Source organism: Salvelinus fontinalis, chromosome 1, assembly GCF_029448725.1.
Source record: "Salvelinus fontinalis isolate EN_2023a chromosome 1, ASM2944872v1, whole genome shotgun sequence".
NCBI classification, from domain to species: domain Eukaryota; kingdom Metazoa; phylum Chordata; class Actinopteri; order Salmoniformes; family Salmonidae; genus Salvelinus; species Salvelinus fontinalis.
This window is the reverse complement of record NC_074665.1, coordinates 40,987,058-41,003,001: the sequence shown is the minus strand read 5'-3', so window position 1 is coordinate 41,003,001 and position 15,944 is coordinate 40,987,058. Positions and strand designations below refer to the sequence as shown.

General features: G+C 41.0%; 1 protein-coding gene across 2 annotated transcripts in view; it reads left to right on the top strand.

The window, feature by feature from the left end:
* Positions 1-15,944, top strand: part of LOC129854380 (double C2-like domain-containing protein alpha) — an 84,779-nt gene that overhangs the window by 54,928 nt on the left and 13,907 nt on the right. Inside the window, exons 8-9 of one of the 2 annotated variants that reach the window (XM_055921357.1) lie at positions 11,227-11,429; positions 13,465-13,546. In XM_055921357.1, coding sequence (XP_055777332.1) covers positions 11,227-11,429; positions 13,465-13,546 — 285 coding nt within the window. The remainder of the gene's footprint in view (positions 1-11,226; positions 11,430-13,464; positions 13,547-15,944) is intronic. The other variant, XM_055921348.1, reaches the window with a different exon arrangement.

The following is a 15,944-nucleotide window of genomic DNA, read 5'->3' as shown; positions in this document are numbered from 1 at the left end:
AGCATAATCCACCATCTTTTATTTGTCCACCAACACCAGTAGCTATCACCAATTCGGCTAAACTAAGATATTTATAGCCCCTAACCAAGAAAAAAACTCATCAGATGACAGTCTGATAACATATTTATGGTATGGGATAGGTTTTGTTAGAAAAAAGTGCATATTTCAGGTAGATGGCATAGGTTACAATTGCACCCACCGTCACAAATGGACTAGAAAAACTACATATAGCAACGTGTTTACCTACTTACTAATCATCAAACATTTCGTAAAAATACACAGCATACACTAATCGAAAGACACAGATCCTGTGAATACAGACAATATTTCAGATTTTCTAAGTGTCTTACAGCGAAAACACAATAAATCGTTATATTAGCATAGCACATAGCACATAGCAGCCCAGCATTGATTCTAGCCAAAGTGAGCGATAAAAGTCAACATCGCCAAAATATATTAATTTTTTCACTAACCTTCTCAGAATTCTTCAGATGACACTCCTGTAACATCATATTACACAATCCATATAGAGTTTGATCGAAAATGTTTATATTTAGCCACCAAAATCATGGTTAGACAATGTGAAATGTAGCCCAGCTGGTGAGAAAATGTCCGTGCGCCATATTAGACAGTGATCTACTCTTATACATAAATACTCATAAACGTGACTAAAAAATATAGGGTGGACAGGGATTGATAGACAATTTAATTCTTAATACAATCGCGGAATTACATTTTTTAAATTATCCTTACTTTTCAATACAGTTTGCGCCAAGCGAAGCTACGTCAAAAAAAATGGCGTCCTAAGCCACTAACATTTTTCGACAGAAACACGATTTATCATAATAAATTGTTCCTACTTTGAGCTGTTCTTCCATCAGTATCTTGGGCAAAGGATCCTTTCTTGGGTCCAATCGTCTTTTGGTGGAAAGCTGTCCTCTTGCCATGTGGAAATGCCAACTGCGTTCGGGATGAACTGGAAGCGTGCCCAGCAATTCACAGCGTTTCAGAAATAAATGTCCCAAAATCGCACTAAACGGATATAAATTGCTATAAAACGCTTTAAATTAACTACCTTATGATGTTTTTAACTCCCATAACGAGTAGAAACATGACCAGAGTAATATTACTCCCTCCACTAATGCTTGGAACAGGTGCGGGTCGGTGTCCTCTAGGCGCATGACGCAGCTCCAAAAGAGTGACTAGCCTCAGGGTTTTTTAATTTGTAGTGCCTGTGAACGCGCAATCGACCCCATTCAAATCGTCATCACGTAAAGGCATCCAGGGGAAGACGTAAGCAGTGTCTGTATACTCATAGCAATAACAGTGGCCTTTTAACTGACTCCAGATCAGGGGCCAAAATTTCTGAAATCTGACTCCATGTCAGGGAAATTGCTGTAGAATGACTTCTGTTCCACTTAGAGACAAAATTTCAACTCCTATAGAAACTATAGACTGTTTTCTATCCAATAATAATATGCATATTGTACGATCAAGAATTTTGTGGGAAGCCGTTTCAAAAATTACACGATTAGCATAAATAGTGACAACAGCGCCCCCATCCTCAACAGGTTAATGCGTTTGAGCCAATCAGTTGTGTTATGACAAGGTAGGGGTGGTATACAGAAGACAGCCCTATTTGGTAAAAAAACAAGTCTATATTATGGCAAGAACAGCTCAAATATGCAAAGAGAAATGACAGTCCATCATTACTTTAAAACATGAAGGTCAATCAATCCTGAAGATTTCAAGAACTTTGAAAGTTTCTTCAAGTGCAGTGGCAAAAACCATCAAGCGCTATGATGAAACTGGCTCTCATGAGGACCGCCACAGGAAAGGAAGACCCAGAGTTACCCTTACTGCAGAGGATAAGTTCATTAGAGTTAACTGCACCTCAGATTGCAGCCCACATACTGTAAATGTTTGAGAGTTCAAGTAACAGACACATCTCAACATCAACTGTTCGGAGGTGACTGCGTGAATCAGGACTTCATGGTTGAATTGCTGAAAAGAAACCCCTACTAAAGGACACCAATAACAAGAAGAGACTTCTTGTCTGAAGTCCCTGCCACATACGTCACGTGTCTGAGCCGTTGACTTGCAATTCTACTTTATCTCTGTACTGATGTTGTGCTTGTTTGATTGCCTTACGGAGGGCATAACTGCACTGTTTGTATTCAACCATATTCCCAGTCACATTGCTGTGGTTAAATGCGATGGTTTGTGTTTTCAGTTTTGCGCGAATGCTGCCATCTATCCACAGTTTTTGGTTTGGGTAGGTTTTAATAGTCACGGTGGGAACACCATCCCCTATACACCTCCTTTCCGACTGTATGTAATAACACGTAAAACATTCTGGGCTAATAATGTAAGGAAAATACATCCTGCAAAGTTGCTTAGGAGCTAGAAGCAGAGCTGCCATTTCGAAATGATTTGTATTTTTTTATATATATATATATATATAAAAAGTAGTACTCACTCTTCAAACAAGTGATAGGCTAATATTGTCACCCATCAGACTATTCTGAATTGAATCTTGTCTTTACATATACTAAATATTATATGTATGACATTTGTTTTGATTTAGAACGGACCATTATCATGCACCTGTCTCAGAACAGGGGCAGGGTGAAAAAATGCATGTCATCTATATGCATTTTCCCATGGCTTATTTTCATGCCAGCCAGGTAGGTTATACTCCTGTTGTAAAGCTTAGAAATGTGCTTGATATTTGGAAAGTTGAGAAATAAATATAATAGGCCTCGCCTATAGAAAGCTGATGGAATCCTCCTCTTTTTAATAGAGGCCATCAAAAGTCTGTTTTCTCACGCAATTGCTTAGGCTATAGAAATGTTGCCCAACACGAGCTCATGGGCTCTCATGAAGTGCCTGCTTTTTTAAAATACATTTGCATTGATGTTGTTAGAGGGACAATTACTTACTTACTGACTTTATTGTCCCCATGGGGAAATTTTGTTGCAGTGTCATGTTGTCACGATCGTCTTCGGGAGAAAGAGAGGAGGACCAAGGCGCAGCGTGAAGTGAATACATTCTTCTATTTATTAAAGAAGAAACGAAGAATACTTGACAAACTTACTAAAACAACAAACGAACGTGACGCTATATATAAAACGTGCAGACACAAGCAACTAACATATAGACAATAACCCACAACCCACAATACAAAACGCAAAACGCCTGTCTCTGATTGAGAACAATATCAGGCCAAACACATAGAAATAGACAAACCAGACACACAACATAGAATGCCCACTCAGATCACACCCTGACCAAACAAAACATAAAACATACAAAGCAAACTATGGTCAGGGCGTGACACATGTACACGTTTAAAGTGGCGTTTAAATACGAAACAAAATTGACAATACAACTTTCAACTAGCCTGCTGGTCTTACTGAGTCGATAGGAACATTCGAACGAGCAATTTAGGAGGGATATCACACCTGGCACAAATGATGGTCTAGTTCTGTTTTTCCTGTTGAGTACCAGAGTGCTCAGAGTGCTGAGTACCAGGTAGGTAGCAAGTTTGGTATGTTACTAATAACCATCAGCAGCATCAGAACTTGGAGAAGCCTAGTTACCTTGACTAAAAGGTCATGTGGAATTTGACTGTGGTCATGACTCGTGAATGCCAGTGTGGAGGTAGTATGGTCACTGTAACAGCCCTAATCAAAGGTTGGCAAATGTATGCACTCACAAAAATAACATAAAATAGACATGCATGTAAGGGGGTAAAAATGGATGTGGAATACAGACGAATGTATGCTTCACTATTAATACATGCATGTAGCTCGGCTCTGCCTGTGGCCATGGGAGTGACTCATGCTTCCCTGAGATGTTGCATCTCATCATTCTTAGCTTCTTTGAGTGGCTGCTCCCTCGCTTTTATTTTCTATTCCTTCATCCGTCAATCTTAATGTGATGTGCCATGATGCGTACCATGCTGTACTTGCGATCAGACTCTTCCATCACAATAGTCAGTCTATAAGACACACAAGAGGATGAATGAATAGATCAACTTTATTGATCCCCAGAGGGGAAATTGAGCTTGTCACTAGCATAAGATCGATCACTGGCGGACTTACCACTAGGCGGAAAAGGCAGTTGCCTCAGGCCTGGCATCATCAGGGGCCTTGTGAGCTGGGCATAATAAAAAAATAATAATACTAGTAGCCCCCCCCACCATGCTCTGCTTGCTAGAGTGGCACCTCCTTTCCTTATTTTCCTTCTTCTTCGTCTGGTTTTCCGGCAGACTAGACGCTTTGTTGCGTATTGCTGTCATTCACAGTTCGGAAAATGCATTGCACATTTTGTTCACAAAAAAAGGGAAAAGGGAAATGGGCAACACCACCTTTCTGTTCCTTCTGTCCCTCACGCTTTTTCAGCTACGGTTAATAAAGTAGCTTAAAAATTGACTTTTCCGCTGCTTCCTTCACTCGGATCAGACCAGGTCTATACGGAACTGGTCTAGTTGGCCTCGGGTCGGTTCGGAATGAGTCGCTATATTAAACAAATACATTTATGCATATCGGGTCCAACATTTTGGACCCATGAAGAACTCTAACGTGACGTGCCATACTCTTTTTGGCCAGAGAGCATCAGATACATGGCCTACATACACTGAGCGTACAAAACATTAGGAACAATATTGAGTTGCATGCCCTTTTCCCTCAGGACAGACTCAATTCATCGGGGCACGAACTCTACAAAGTTTTGAAAGCTTTCCACAGGGATACTGGCGCATGTTGACTCCAATGCTTCCCACAGTTGTGTCAAGTTGGCTGGATGTCCTTTGGGTGGTGGGCTATTCTTGATACACATGGGAAACTGTTGAGCGTGAAAAACCCAGCAGCATACTCAAACCAGTGAGCCTGGCACCTACTACCATACCCTGTTCAAAGGCACTTAAATATGTTGTCTTGCCCATTCACCCTCTGAATGGCAAACATACAGAGTACATTTCTCAATTGTCTCAAGGCTTAAAAATCCTTCTTTAACTTGTCTCCTCCCTTTCATCTACACTGATTGAAGTGGATTTAACAAGTGACATCAACAAGGGATCATAGCTTTCACCTGGATTCACCTGGTCAGTCTATGTCATGGAAAGAGTAGGTGTTCCTACTGTTTTTTACAGTCAGTGTACAGTATAGTTAGACAGAGGGGCGCTGTTTCACTCGTTTGGATGCTTTCTCTGGTAAGATAACCTGTTGGGGATGGGGGCGCTGTTGATTGACCTTCATGTTTTAAAGTAATGATGGACTGTCATTTCTCTTTGCATATTTGAGCTGTTCTTGCCATAATATAGACTTGTTTTTTTACCAAATAGGGCTGTCTTCTGTATACCACCCCTACCTTGTCATAACACAACTGATTGGCTCAAACGCATTAACCTGTTGAGGATGGGGGCGCTGTTGTCACTATTTATGCTAATTGGGTAATTTTTGAAACGGCTTCCCACAAAATCCTTGATCGTACAATATGCATATTATTATTATTATTGAATAGAAAACAGTCTATAGTTTCTATAGGAGTTGAAATTTTGTCTCTAAGTGGAACAGAGCCCATTCTACAGCAATTTCCCTGACATGGAGTCAGATTTCAGAAATGTTGGCCACTGTTCTGAAGTCAGTTAAAAGGGCACTGTTATTGCTATGACTATACGGACACTTCTTACGTCTTCCCCTGGATGCCTTTACGTGATGACGATTCCAATGGGGTCGATTGCGCGTTCACAGGCCCTATAAATGAAAAAACCCTGTAGCTAGCAAGTCTTTTCTTGCTGCGTAACGCGCGTGGAGGACACCGACCCCCTCCTGTTCCAAGCGTTAGTTTAGCCTGTTATATTTCTCCGGTCATCTTTTCACTCGTTATAGGAGTTAAAAACATCATAAGGTAGTTAATTTAAAGCGTTTTATAGCAATTTATATCCGTTTAGTGCGATTTTGGGACATTTATTTTTGAAACGATGTGAATAGTTGGGCACGCTTTTCAGTTCATCCCGAACGCAGTTGGCATTTCCACATGGCAAGAGGACAGCTTTCCACCAAAAGACGATTACTCCCAAGAAAGGATCCTTTGCCCAAGATACTGATGGAAGAACAGCTCAAGGTAGGACATTTTTATTATGATAAATCGTGTTTCTGTCGAAACATTTTAGTGGCTTAGGACGCCATGTTTTTTGACGTAGCTTCGCTTGGCGCAAACTGTATTGAAAAGTAAGGATAAATTAAAAAATGTAATTCCGCAATTGTATTAAGAATTAAATTGTCTATCAATCCCTGTCCACCCTATATTTTTTAGTCACGTTTATGAGTATTTATGTATAAGAGTAGATCACTGTCTAAGTGGCGCAAGGACATATTCTGACCAGCTGAGTTACATTTCACATTGTCTAACCATGATTTTGGTGGCTAAATATAAACGTTTTCGATCAAACTCTATATGCATTGTGTAATATGATGTTACAGGAGTGTCATCTGAAGAATTCTGAGAAGGTTAGTGAAAAAATTAATATATTTTTGGCGATGTTGACGTTATCGCTCACTTTGGCTAGAATCAATGCTGGGCTGCTATGTGCTATGTGCTATGCTAATATAACGATTTATTGTGTTTTCGCTGTAAGACACTTAGAAAATCTGAAATATTGTCTGTATTCACAGGATCTGTGTCTTTCGATTCGTGTATGCTGTGTATTTTTACGAAATGTTTGATGATTAGTAAGTAGGTAAACACGTTGCTCTAAGTAGTTTTTCTAGTCCATTTGTGACGGTGGGTGCAATTGTAACCTATGCCATCTACCTGAAATATGCACTTTTTTCTAACAAAACCTATCCCATACCATAAATATGTTATCAGACTGTCATCTGATGAGTTTTTTTGTTGGTTAGGGGCTATAAATATCTTAGTTTAGCCGAATTGGTGATGGCTACTGGTGTTGGTGGACAAATAAAAGATGGTGGATTATGCTAATGTGTTTTTAGGTAATAGATGTACATCTTTACATATTGTGTCTTCCCTGTAAAACATTTTAAAAATCGGACATGTTGACTGGATTCACAAGATCTGTGTCTTTCATTAGCTGTATTGGACTTTAATGTGTGAAAGTTAAATATTTTAAAAAAATATTTTTTTTGAATTTCGCGGCACTGGTTTTTCAGTGGGAGGGGGGGGGGTGTGCCGCTAGCGCCACGCTGATCCTAGACAGGATAAACTCAGCAAAAAAAGAAACATCCTCTCACTATCAACTGCATTTATTTTCAGGTAACTTAACTTCTCAGTGATCCTTTCGGGCAGCTGTTGTTGCCATCCTGTAAGGTGTGATGTTCGGATGTACCAATCCTGTGTAGGTGTTGTTACACATGGTCTGCCACTGCGAGGACAATCAGCTGTCCGTCCTGTCTCCCTGTAGCGCTGTCTTAGGCGTCTCACAGTACGGACATTGAAATTTATTGCCCTGGCCACATCTGCAGTCCTCATGCCTCTTTGCATGCCTAAGGCACGATCACGCAGATGAGCAGGGACCCTGGGCATCTTTCTTTTGCTGTTTATCAGAATCAGTAGAAAGGGCACTTTAGTGTCCTAAGTTTTCATAACTGTGACCTTAATTGCCTACCGTCTGTAAGCTGTTAGTGTCTTAACGACAGTTCCACAGGTGCATGTTCATTAATTGTTCATGGTTCATTGAACAAGCATGGGAAACAGTGTTTAAACCCTTTACAATGAAGATCTGTGAAGTTAGTTGGATTTTTACAAATTATCGTTGAAAGACAGGGCCATGAAAAGGGGACGTTTCTTTTATTGCTGAGTTTAGTTTCAGACACTTGCGAATTGAAGGAACGTTGGCGGGTGCACAGTGCACTGTTGCTGGAATTATTTTGGAGGAACGTGTGACCTACTTTTTGAAGTGATTTGCTAGTCAAAGGTAATACATGTTTACAGTTAAATTACGTCTTTACTATAAAACCCCCAAATCACTAAGTCTGTCCATGCATAAGATAGGACACGTACAGGGACAATATGTAATAAAAAAATATGGAATGAAGTTCAGAGAGACACTGTATTGAATGTACTGACGTGGACATGTTTCAACCCAAAGGCTATTGTCTTATGTCAGAAAACGTGTTTGTCTGCACTAGCAACGCGTAGTAGTGGTGCACCTGTTGGAAGACATTGTCCCAATGCAGTAATTCAATAATGGCAACAACAAAGAAATGCTAATATGACACTGTATCCATAAGTATTAAATATACAGTGGGGCAAAAAAGTATTTAGTCAGCCACCAATTGTGCAAGTTCTCCCACTTAAAAAGATGAGAGAGGCCTGTAATTTATCATCATAGGTACACTTCAACTATGACAGACAAAATGAGAAAAAAAATCAAGAAAGTCACATTGTAGGATTTTTTATGAATTTATTTGCAAATTATGGTGGAAAATAAGTATTTGGTCAATAACAAAAGTTTATCTCAATACTTTGTTATATACCCTTTGTTGGCGATGACAGAGGTCAAACGTTTTCTGTAAGTCTTCACAAGGTTTTCACACACTGTTGCTGGTATTTTGGCCCATTCCTCCATGCAGATCTCCTCTAGAGCAGTGATGTTTTGGGGCTGTTGCTGGGCAACACGGACTTTCAACTCCCTCCAAAGATTTTCTATGGGGTTGAGATCTGGAGACTGGCTAGGTCACTCCAGGACCTTGAAATGCTTCTTACGAAGCCACTCCTTCATTGCCCGGGCGGTGTGTTTGGGATCATTGTCATACTGAAAGATCCAGCCACGTTTCATCTTCAATGCCCTTGCTGATGGAAGGAGGTTTTCACTCAAAATCTCACGATACATGGCCCCATTCATTCTTTCCTTTACACGGATCAGTCGTCCTGGTCCCTTTGCAGAAAAACAGCCCCAAAGCATGATGTTTCCACCCCCATGCTTCACAGTAGGTATGGTGTTCTTTGGATGCAACTCAGCATTCTTTGTCCTCCAAACACGACAAGTTGAGTTTTTACCAAAAAGTTCTATTTTGGTTTCATCTGACCATATGACCTTCTCCCAATCTTCTTCTGGATCATCCAAATGCTCTCTAGCAAACTTCAGACGGGCCTGGACATGTACTGGCTTAAGCAGGGGGACACGTCTGGCACTGCAGGATTTGAGTCCCTGGCGGCGTAGTGTGTTACTGATGGTAGGCTTTGTTACTTTGGTCCCAGCTCTCTGCAGGTCATTCACTAGGTCCCCCCGTGTGGTTCTGGGATTTTTGCTCACCGTTCTTGTGATCATTTTGACCCCACGGGGTGAGATCTTGCGTGGAGCCCCAGATCGAGGGAGATTATCAGTGGTCTTGTATGTCTTCCATTTCCTAATAATTGCTCCCACAGTTGATTTCTTCAAACCAAGCTGCTTACCTATTGCAGATTCAGTCTTCCCAGCCTGGTGCAGGGCTACAATTTTTTTTCTAGTGTCCTTTGACAGCTCTTTGGTCTTGGCCATAGTGGAGTTTGGAGTGTGACTGTTTGAGGTTGTGGACAGGTGTCTTTTATACTGATAATAAGTTCAAACAGGTGCCATTAATACAGGTAACGAGTGGAGGACAGAGGAGCCTCTTAAAGAAGAAGTTACAGGTCTGTGAGAGCCAGAAATCTTGCTTGTTTGTAGGTGACCAAATACTTATTTTCCACCATAATTTGCAAATAAATTCATTAAAAATCCTACAATGTGATTTTCTGGATTTTTTTTTTTCATTTTATCTGTCATAGTTGAAGTGTACCTATGATGAAAATTACAGGCCTCTCTCATCTTTTTAAGTGGGAGAACTTGCACAATTGGTGGCTGACTAAATACTTTTTTGCCCCATTGTACTTTATGTAAGAGATAAACGCCGAAGTCATGTACATTACCTTGGAAATAATGGACAATGCAGAGTAAATTTTTCAAAGGTAATGTACAGAACAGAGCCGTTTATCCCGCTTATACCACCCACAGTTGCTAGAAAAAACAATTTGATGAAAGCACACATTTACCAGTAGGGGAAAAAATGATGTTTATATTTTCACTTTTATAAACTAATTCATACCTTCTCATCTTTTGGTTGCTAGAGTCGCGAACAAGTCATTTGTTCAGTTAGTTTGATACTTATGGACGCGATCCAGTCGTTCGTTCTTTATGTTCTGTGGCCATGCTCGCTGGCAACCTTCTTATCCCTTGCTTGCTAGCTAGCCAGCTAGCGACGGCTAACACAGTCACGACCTCTGCAGACAGAATAACAACAAAGTAGCTGTTTTCTAATGACGTTAATTTGGATACATCCATAACAATGAGCTGATAATGCCCAATTTTGCCTGGCACTGCCAGAAAAGTTTGCCTTCACTTCAGGACACTCAACACTGTTCATTACGAGGAGATCGCATTGCATATCAAACACAACTAGTTTGTTGCTAGCAAACCTGCCAATATGACAACCGAATTAAAAAAGATCCGTTTCTGAAAACAGCTGGTCAAAATGTGGGAGTATTTGACAGCATAGAGCCACTTGTACCATGACTGCAACAGTAGGGACCAGAGAAATTAATTTCCATCACTCACCACGTTAGGTCATCAGATGCTCCAAAAAAATATGTCTCTGCAAAAACAAATCAATGCCAGCTAGCTAAGTTCTTCCTCGTTGGACCTGCGTTTACAGTGTATCCAATTTTGGTTTGTTGGTTTAGCGCTCTGTTACTTTGTAGCAAGTATGGTCTAACCAATCAGAAACGAGTATTCAACAATGCTGTGGTATAATTCTCATTGACTGGTAGTTGCTAACTTTTTTTGACCTTGCACGTCATTTTTCCCAAAAACGTGCTGCTAGGTCCTTTCAGCTAGTAGTTGCTATGTCAACATCGTGTCTGACAAATGCTGTCACTGCTAACTTAAGTGCCTTCAGTACAGACACAAAAGGTCAATACACAGTCATCCCAACAGCCTGTTGGCCTAAATACTGAAGAGCACAACGTAAAAAGTTCAACAGTTCTTTGGCACTCGCTCATTTAAGAGGGAGATGATAGCAGCCCCTGGTTTGACTCTTTCCTTTTCTCTCTCACTCTATCCTTTATTTTTATTTTTCTCTGCTACTTTCTCTCTCATTCTCTATCCTTTTCTCTATATTTGTTCCTATCTCTCACTCTCTCCTTTTCTCTACCACTTTTTCCTCAATGTCCCCTTTCCCTCAGTGGGAGAGTGAACAGCAGAGGAGTCTGGAGGAGAGGGGTCGTCTGCTGCTCTGCCTGCAGTTCCTCCCCACGTCCAGTGTGGTCGATACGGCCAAAGGGGAGGCCAAGGAGATGGCCCACGGAGGGCTTTGTGTGGGTGTGCGACGCTGCGCCCACCTAGCCGCCATGGACGTCAACGGATTCTCGGACCCCTATGTCAAAACGTGAGTATAGACCGTGACCGTGATACCAATACTAGACCTGGGTTGTGTTCATTAGAGCACACCGCAGCAAAATGTTTTGCAACGGAAATGAAAATGAGTGTTTCTTATTGTACAAGTTCAGATGGTACTTCCCTGTTTCACACGTTTTGGGACCGTTTTTCCTGTTTATAAATGTTTTGTTTTCTTTTAAATACTTAAGCTGCGCTTGATTCAGCTTGAATGTTGAAACTGAGTGAATGGAATAGACCCAAAAGTGAAAACTCCTAACATTCGGCACTCCAGGCAGGCTCAATGAAAGGCTCAAAGTATCTGAAAGAAAACAAATACATGATTATTTCCAGTGGGCAAGAGCGGTAGAAAGAGATGCAGTGTACAGAGAGTCATGGTTATTAAGATGAATATCTTACTGTATATGCACTTCGAGTAACATACAGAGATTTACGGACTGGAGCTGTTGCACAATTGCATTTCAATAGTAAATTATTTGAAAACAAGTAGAGAGAGAGAGTGTGTGTGTATGTATATGCGTGTGTGTGTATGTGTGTGTGTGTGTGTGTGTGTGTGTGTGTGTGTGTGTGTGTGTGTGTGTGTGTGTGTGTGTGTGTGTGTGTGTGTGTGTGTGTGTGTGTGTGTGTGTGTTTGTGTGCAAGCCATGGCTAGTGAGAGGGGGAATTTTTCCCAGCGTGACTGATGCATCCTGACATAAATCGTACAAAGGAAATAAACATTTCATCCCTTGTCAATGTGTTCACTTCAATTCCGTCACTGGCCTTGAGTGCTGAGCTCACTTTACCTCCCTTTCACACGTACATAAACACACACATACACACTTTCTTGGAGAAATATGCCAAACCAGCTATTTCCCCCCTCAGGTTAACGTACAAGCAAGTCATACAAATAGACATGCCACCATTTTCCTACTGCCAGTTCACACAATCAAATGTCTCTCCTGCAGACGCTTTCTCTCTCGCACACACACGATCATGCACACACACACACACACACACACACACACACACACACACACACACACACACACACACACACACACACACACACACACACACACACACACACACACACACACACACACACACACACACACACACACACACACACACACACACACACACACACAATCATGCACGCAGACACAAACTGATGCATGCAGACACACACAGGCATACACAGACACACAGCGTCTCGTTCTTTTTCTTCTCTCGCTCTCACTCTCTCTACCACGCTCTCTCTCACGTTGTTCTGTATTAGCACTCAGTACATTCCCCATCTGTTTTGTTGTGTCTGAGTGTGGGGGAGAACATCAGGTCTTCGTGCTGCGGGGTGGTGGGTGGAAAATGTGTGTGTGATGGAAATGCAGAACACTAGCGCTCTGTCGGTTTATATATTAGAGAATGTGTCAGAGCACAGAGAGAGATACATGGCACAGTTAAAGAGTCTGCTGTGTAGCTTAAGACTTCAAGAATCAGACCGTGAGATAATACGATTTCACGTTCAGAACTGTCCTTGTTATGACACACGTAGCTAGAAACGTACTATACAATATAGATTCGGACATGGGAAACGTACCGAATAGCACCCTATTCTCTAGATAGTCCATTACTTTTGACCAGGGCCTATAGGATCTGGTCAAAAGTGAATAGGGTGCAATTGGGACACAACCATAGTTTCTTATGCTGTAAGATGACAGCATCATATCTGCCCCATAAATTATGGGGTCTTTACATTTGGAACGTAACAACATCACGCTCCGAAAGTTATGTTTGGGATTTCTTGTGTTTCAGAAGACATTATAATTCTGCAAATGTTTCAGTGGATGGGGATTTGCAATTACAATAGCAGTAAGAAATCATGCAGAATGTACAGTAGCTCTAAACAGGACCTTGCATTAGGAACGACAATGGCAAATGGCAAATGGCAACCTATTCCCTAGATAATGTACTACTTTGGACTGCATAATGAATTGAGTTTTTGTTTTCTTAATGGAGCGTGACAGCCTCACATTTCTCTGTATCAGGTACCTCAAGCCAGACCTGCAGAAGAAATCCAAGCATAAAACAGCCGTCATAAAAAAGACTCTTAACCCCGAGTTTAATGAGGTGTGTGTTTGTGTGTGTGTGTGATTGTTGTGCTTGTGTGCAAGTTATAATCTGCACGTTTGTGAATTGTGCGGTGTGTGTGTTTGTGTGCATGTTTGTGTGCCTGTTAGAATCTGCATGTTTGTGAATCGTGTTTGTGTGTGGTGTATGCGTGTTCTTCTGCTTGTGTGTGTGTGTGTGCCTGTTGGAATCTGCATGTTTGTGAATCGTGCGGTGTGCACCATGAAGAAAGCTTATTAGGACTATAATCAGTCCTCGGAGACACAATGAGCCTTTTGTTTACATATCATTTCTCTAAAATGCCCAATTATATACAATTGTTTGTACAATACAGCACTTACATTTCACATTGTTGTCATTCATAGGATGCTCATACCCCGAGCCATCTGCACTGCGAACGTACTAATACACGTTTTCTGAGTTTCTCTGCTCCAGTCCTGGGGACAGCCACTGTTTGGGTTCTCATTTCTAACCAATCACTTCTACAGCCTGAGTGCCAATCTGTTTTTGTTATCATGCACAAACAGATCTGGGATCAGGCTATCAGTTATGCTGAGCATGCATTACACAACTTCTAAAAACACATTTTGCAAATTCCTTGTAGCAAATCTTTCATTCCGTCCATCCTCAAACCCAGGATGTAAAAAAATGCCAACACGCAAACAGTGGGCTAAAAAATGTAAATATTTTGGAATAATTTTACATTTAAATAAATGTATTAGTGTGCACATTATTATGTGCAGAAACATCAAAATAGATTTCACAGAGCTGCAGAATATAAAGCAGCTGCTTTCTTTCCACAGCTCCACCAATCTGTCTTCCATCACCTCCGTACACACGGTGCCTGTTCTTGTTGCTTTCCTCTTCACCATCATTGTTTTGCTCTCACATGATGCATGCTCATTGGCTATTAGCAGCAGTCCTTGGCCAATCGCAACGTAGCACTGCTCACACTACAGCATAACCACAGTGCTTCTACACCTGCATTGCTTGCTGTTTGGGGTTTTAGGCTGGGTTTCTGTACAGCACTTTGAGATATTAGCTGATGTACGAAGGGCTATATAAAATAAACTTGATTTGATTTGATTTGACCAACAATGAAAATTATTGAGACATCTGATAGGGATCTGGAGAATGGAACAGCCATCCTCGGTGTGTCCTTAACCCGCTCAAACTGCTTGTGCCGAAGTACTGATCCTAGCCCAAATTCATTTTGGATTTCACCCCGATCATGGAAATGGTCATGTTTTATTTTCGGTTTAAGGACCGATTTTACGAGATGCAGATTAAGCTTAGTCCTGGACTAAAAAGAAACCAGGACTATACATAGTATAGGCGATTGTAGGTGATTATCAATCTATTTTAGTGGATTGGTTTTGTTGAACTGTGCAGATACTAATTGTTTAACTCTGCTGGAGTCTTCACTGTAATGGCCATCGAGACTGCGTCCTATGCACTGCTTTTAAAAAATCATGTAGCTATATATCTATATATAGATATCCGCTGCTTATATGTCCTGCATTCCCAAACAAATTCACAAAAGGGCAGTTTAGCCAAGCAGAAATAATGACAATGTAAAGCATGACCCAAAAGGACAAATAAAATTCATATATTTTGTCTCTCTTTTTCAAGGCTCTTTCAGAGCTAGTGGCTAGCTGGAAATTCAGAAGGCCGGGACAAAACCAGTATCGCGATACTTGTTATTATCATGGCAAGGAAACACGAAGCGAATTCAACTTCTTTAGGAAAAACAACCCTATTGTTAGAAACGAACATCATTTGTCACATGTATTTATATTCAGGCTTTAGCATACAATATTTTACATACAGCAAGTTTTTAAAGGACCAAATAGTTCGGTCGGCTTCGTGTTTTCATTTTTGGTATCTTCCCAGCCCTCAAATTCAGGGTTGCAAAGCCATTTGAAAATTTCCGCAACAATTGCCACACAACACTAGCCAAAAGAACGCAATCGTGGAGCTGGCTAATCGTAATGCACACATGGCAACAAACACCCTGACCACCTGTACTCATTAGCAACAATGTGCTGGGATTCAATCCAAGGCACATTATAGAGCAGCTCACTGGACAACTGACAATGTGCCGTTTAAAGGCAATTTCACCTTTTAAAAGGAAATGGTTGGCATTGTTAGTATTTCCACTTGGCTAAACAGCTCTCTATTTGTGAATTTATTTGGGAATGCAAGTCTTACAAGCAGCAGATACACTACATATACAAAAGTATGTGGACCCCTTTCAATTTAGTGGATTCGGCTATTTCAGCCACACCTGTTGCTGACAGGTGTATAAAATCGAGCACCCAGCCATGCAATCACCATTGACAAACATTGGCAGTAGAATGGCCTTACTGAAAAGCTCAGTGACTTTCAACTTGGCACC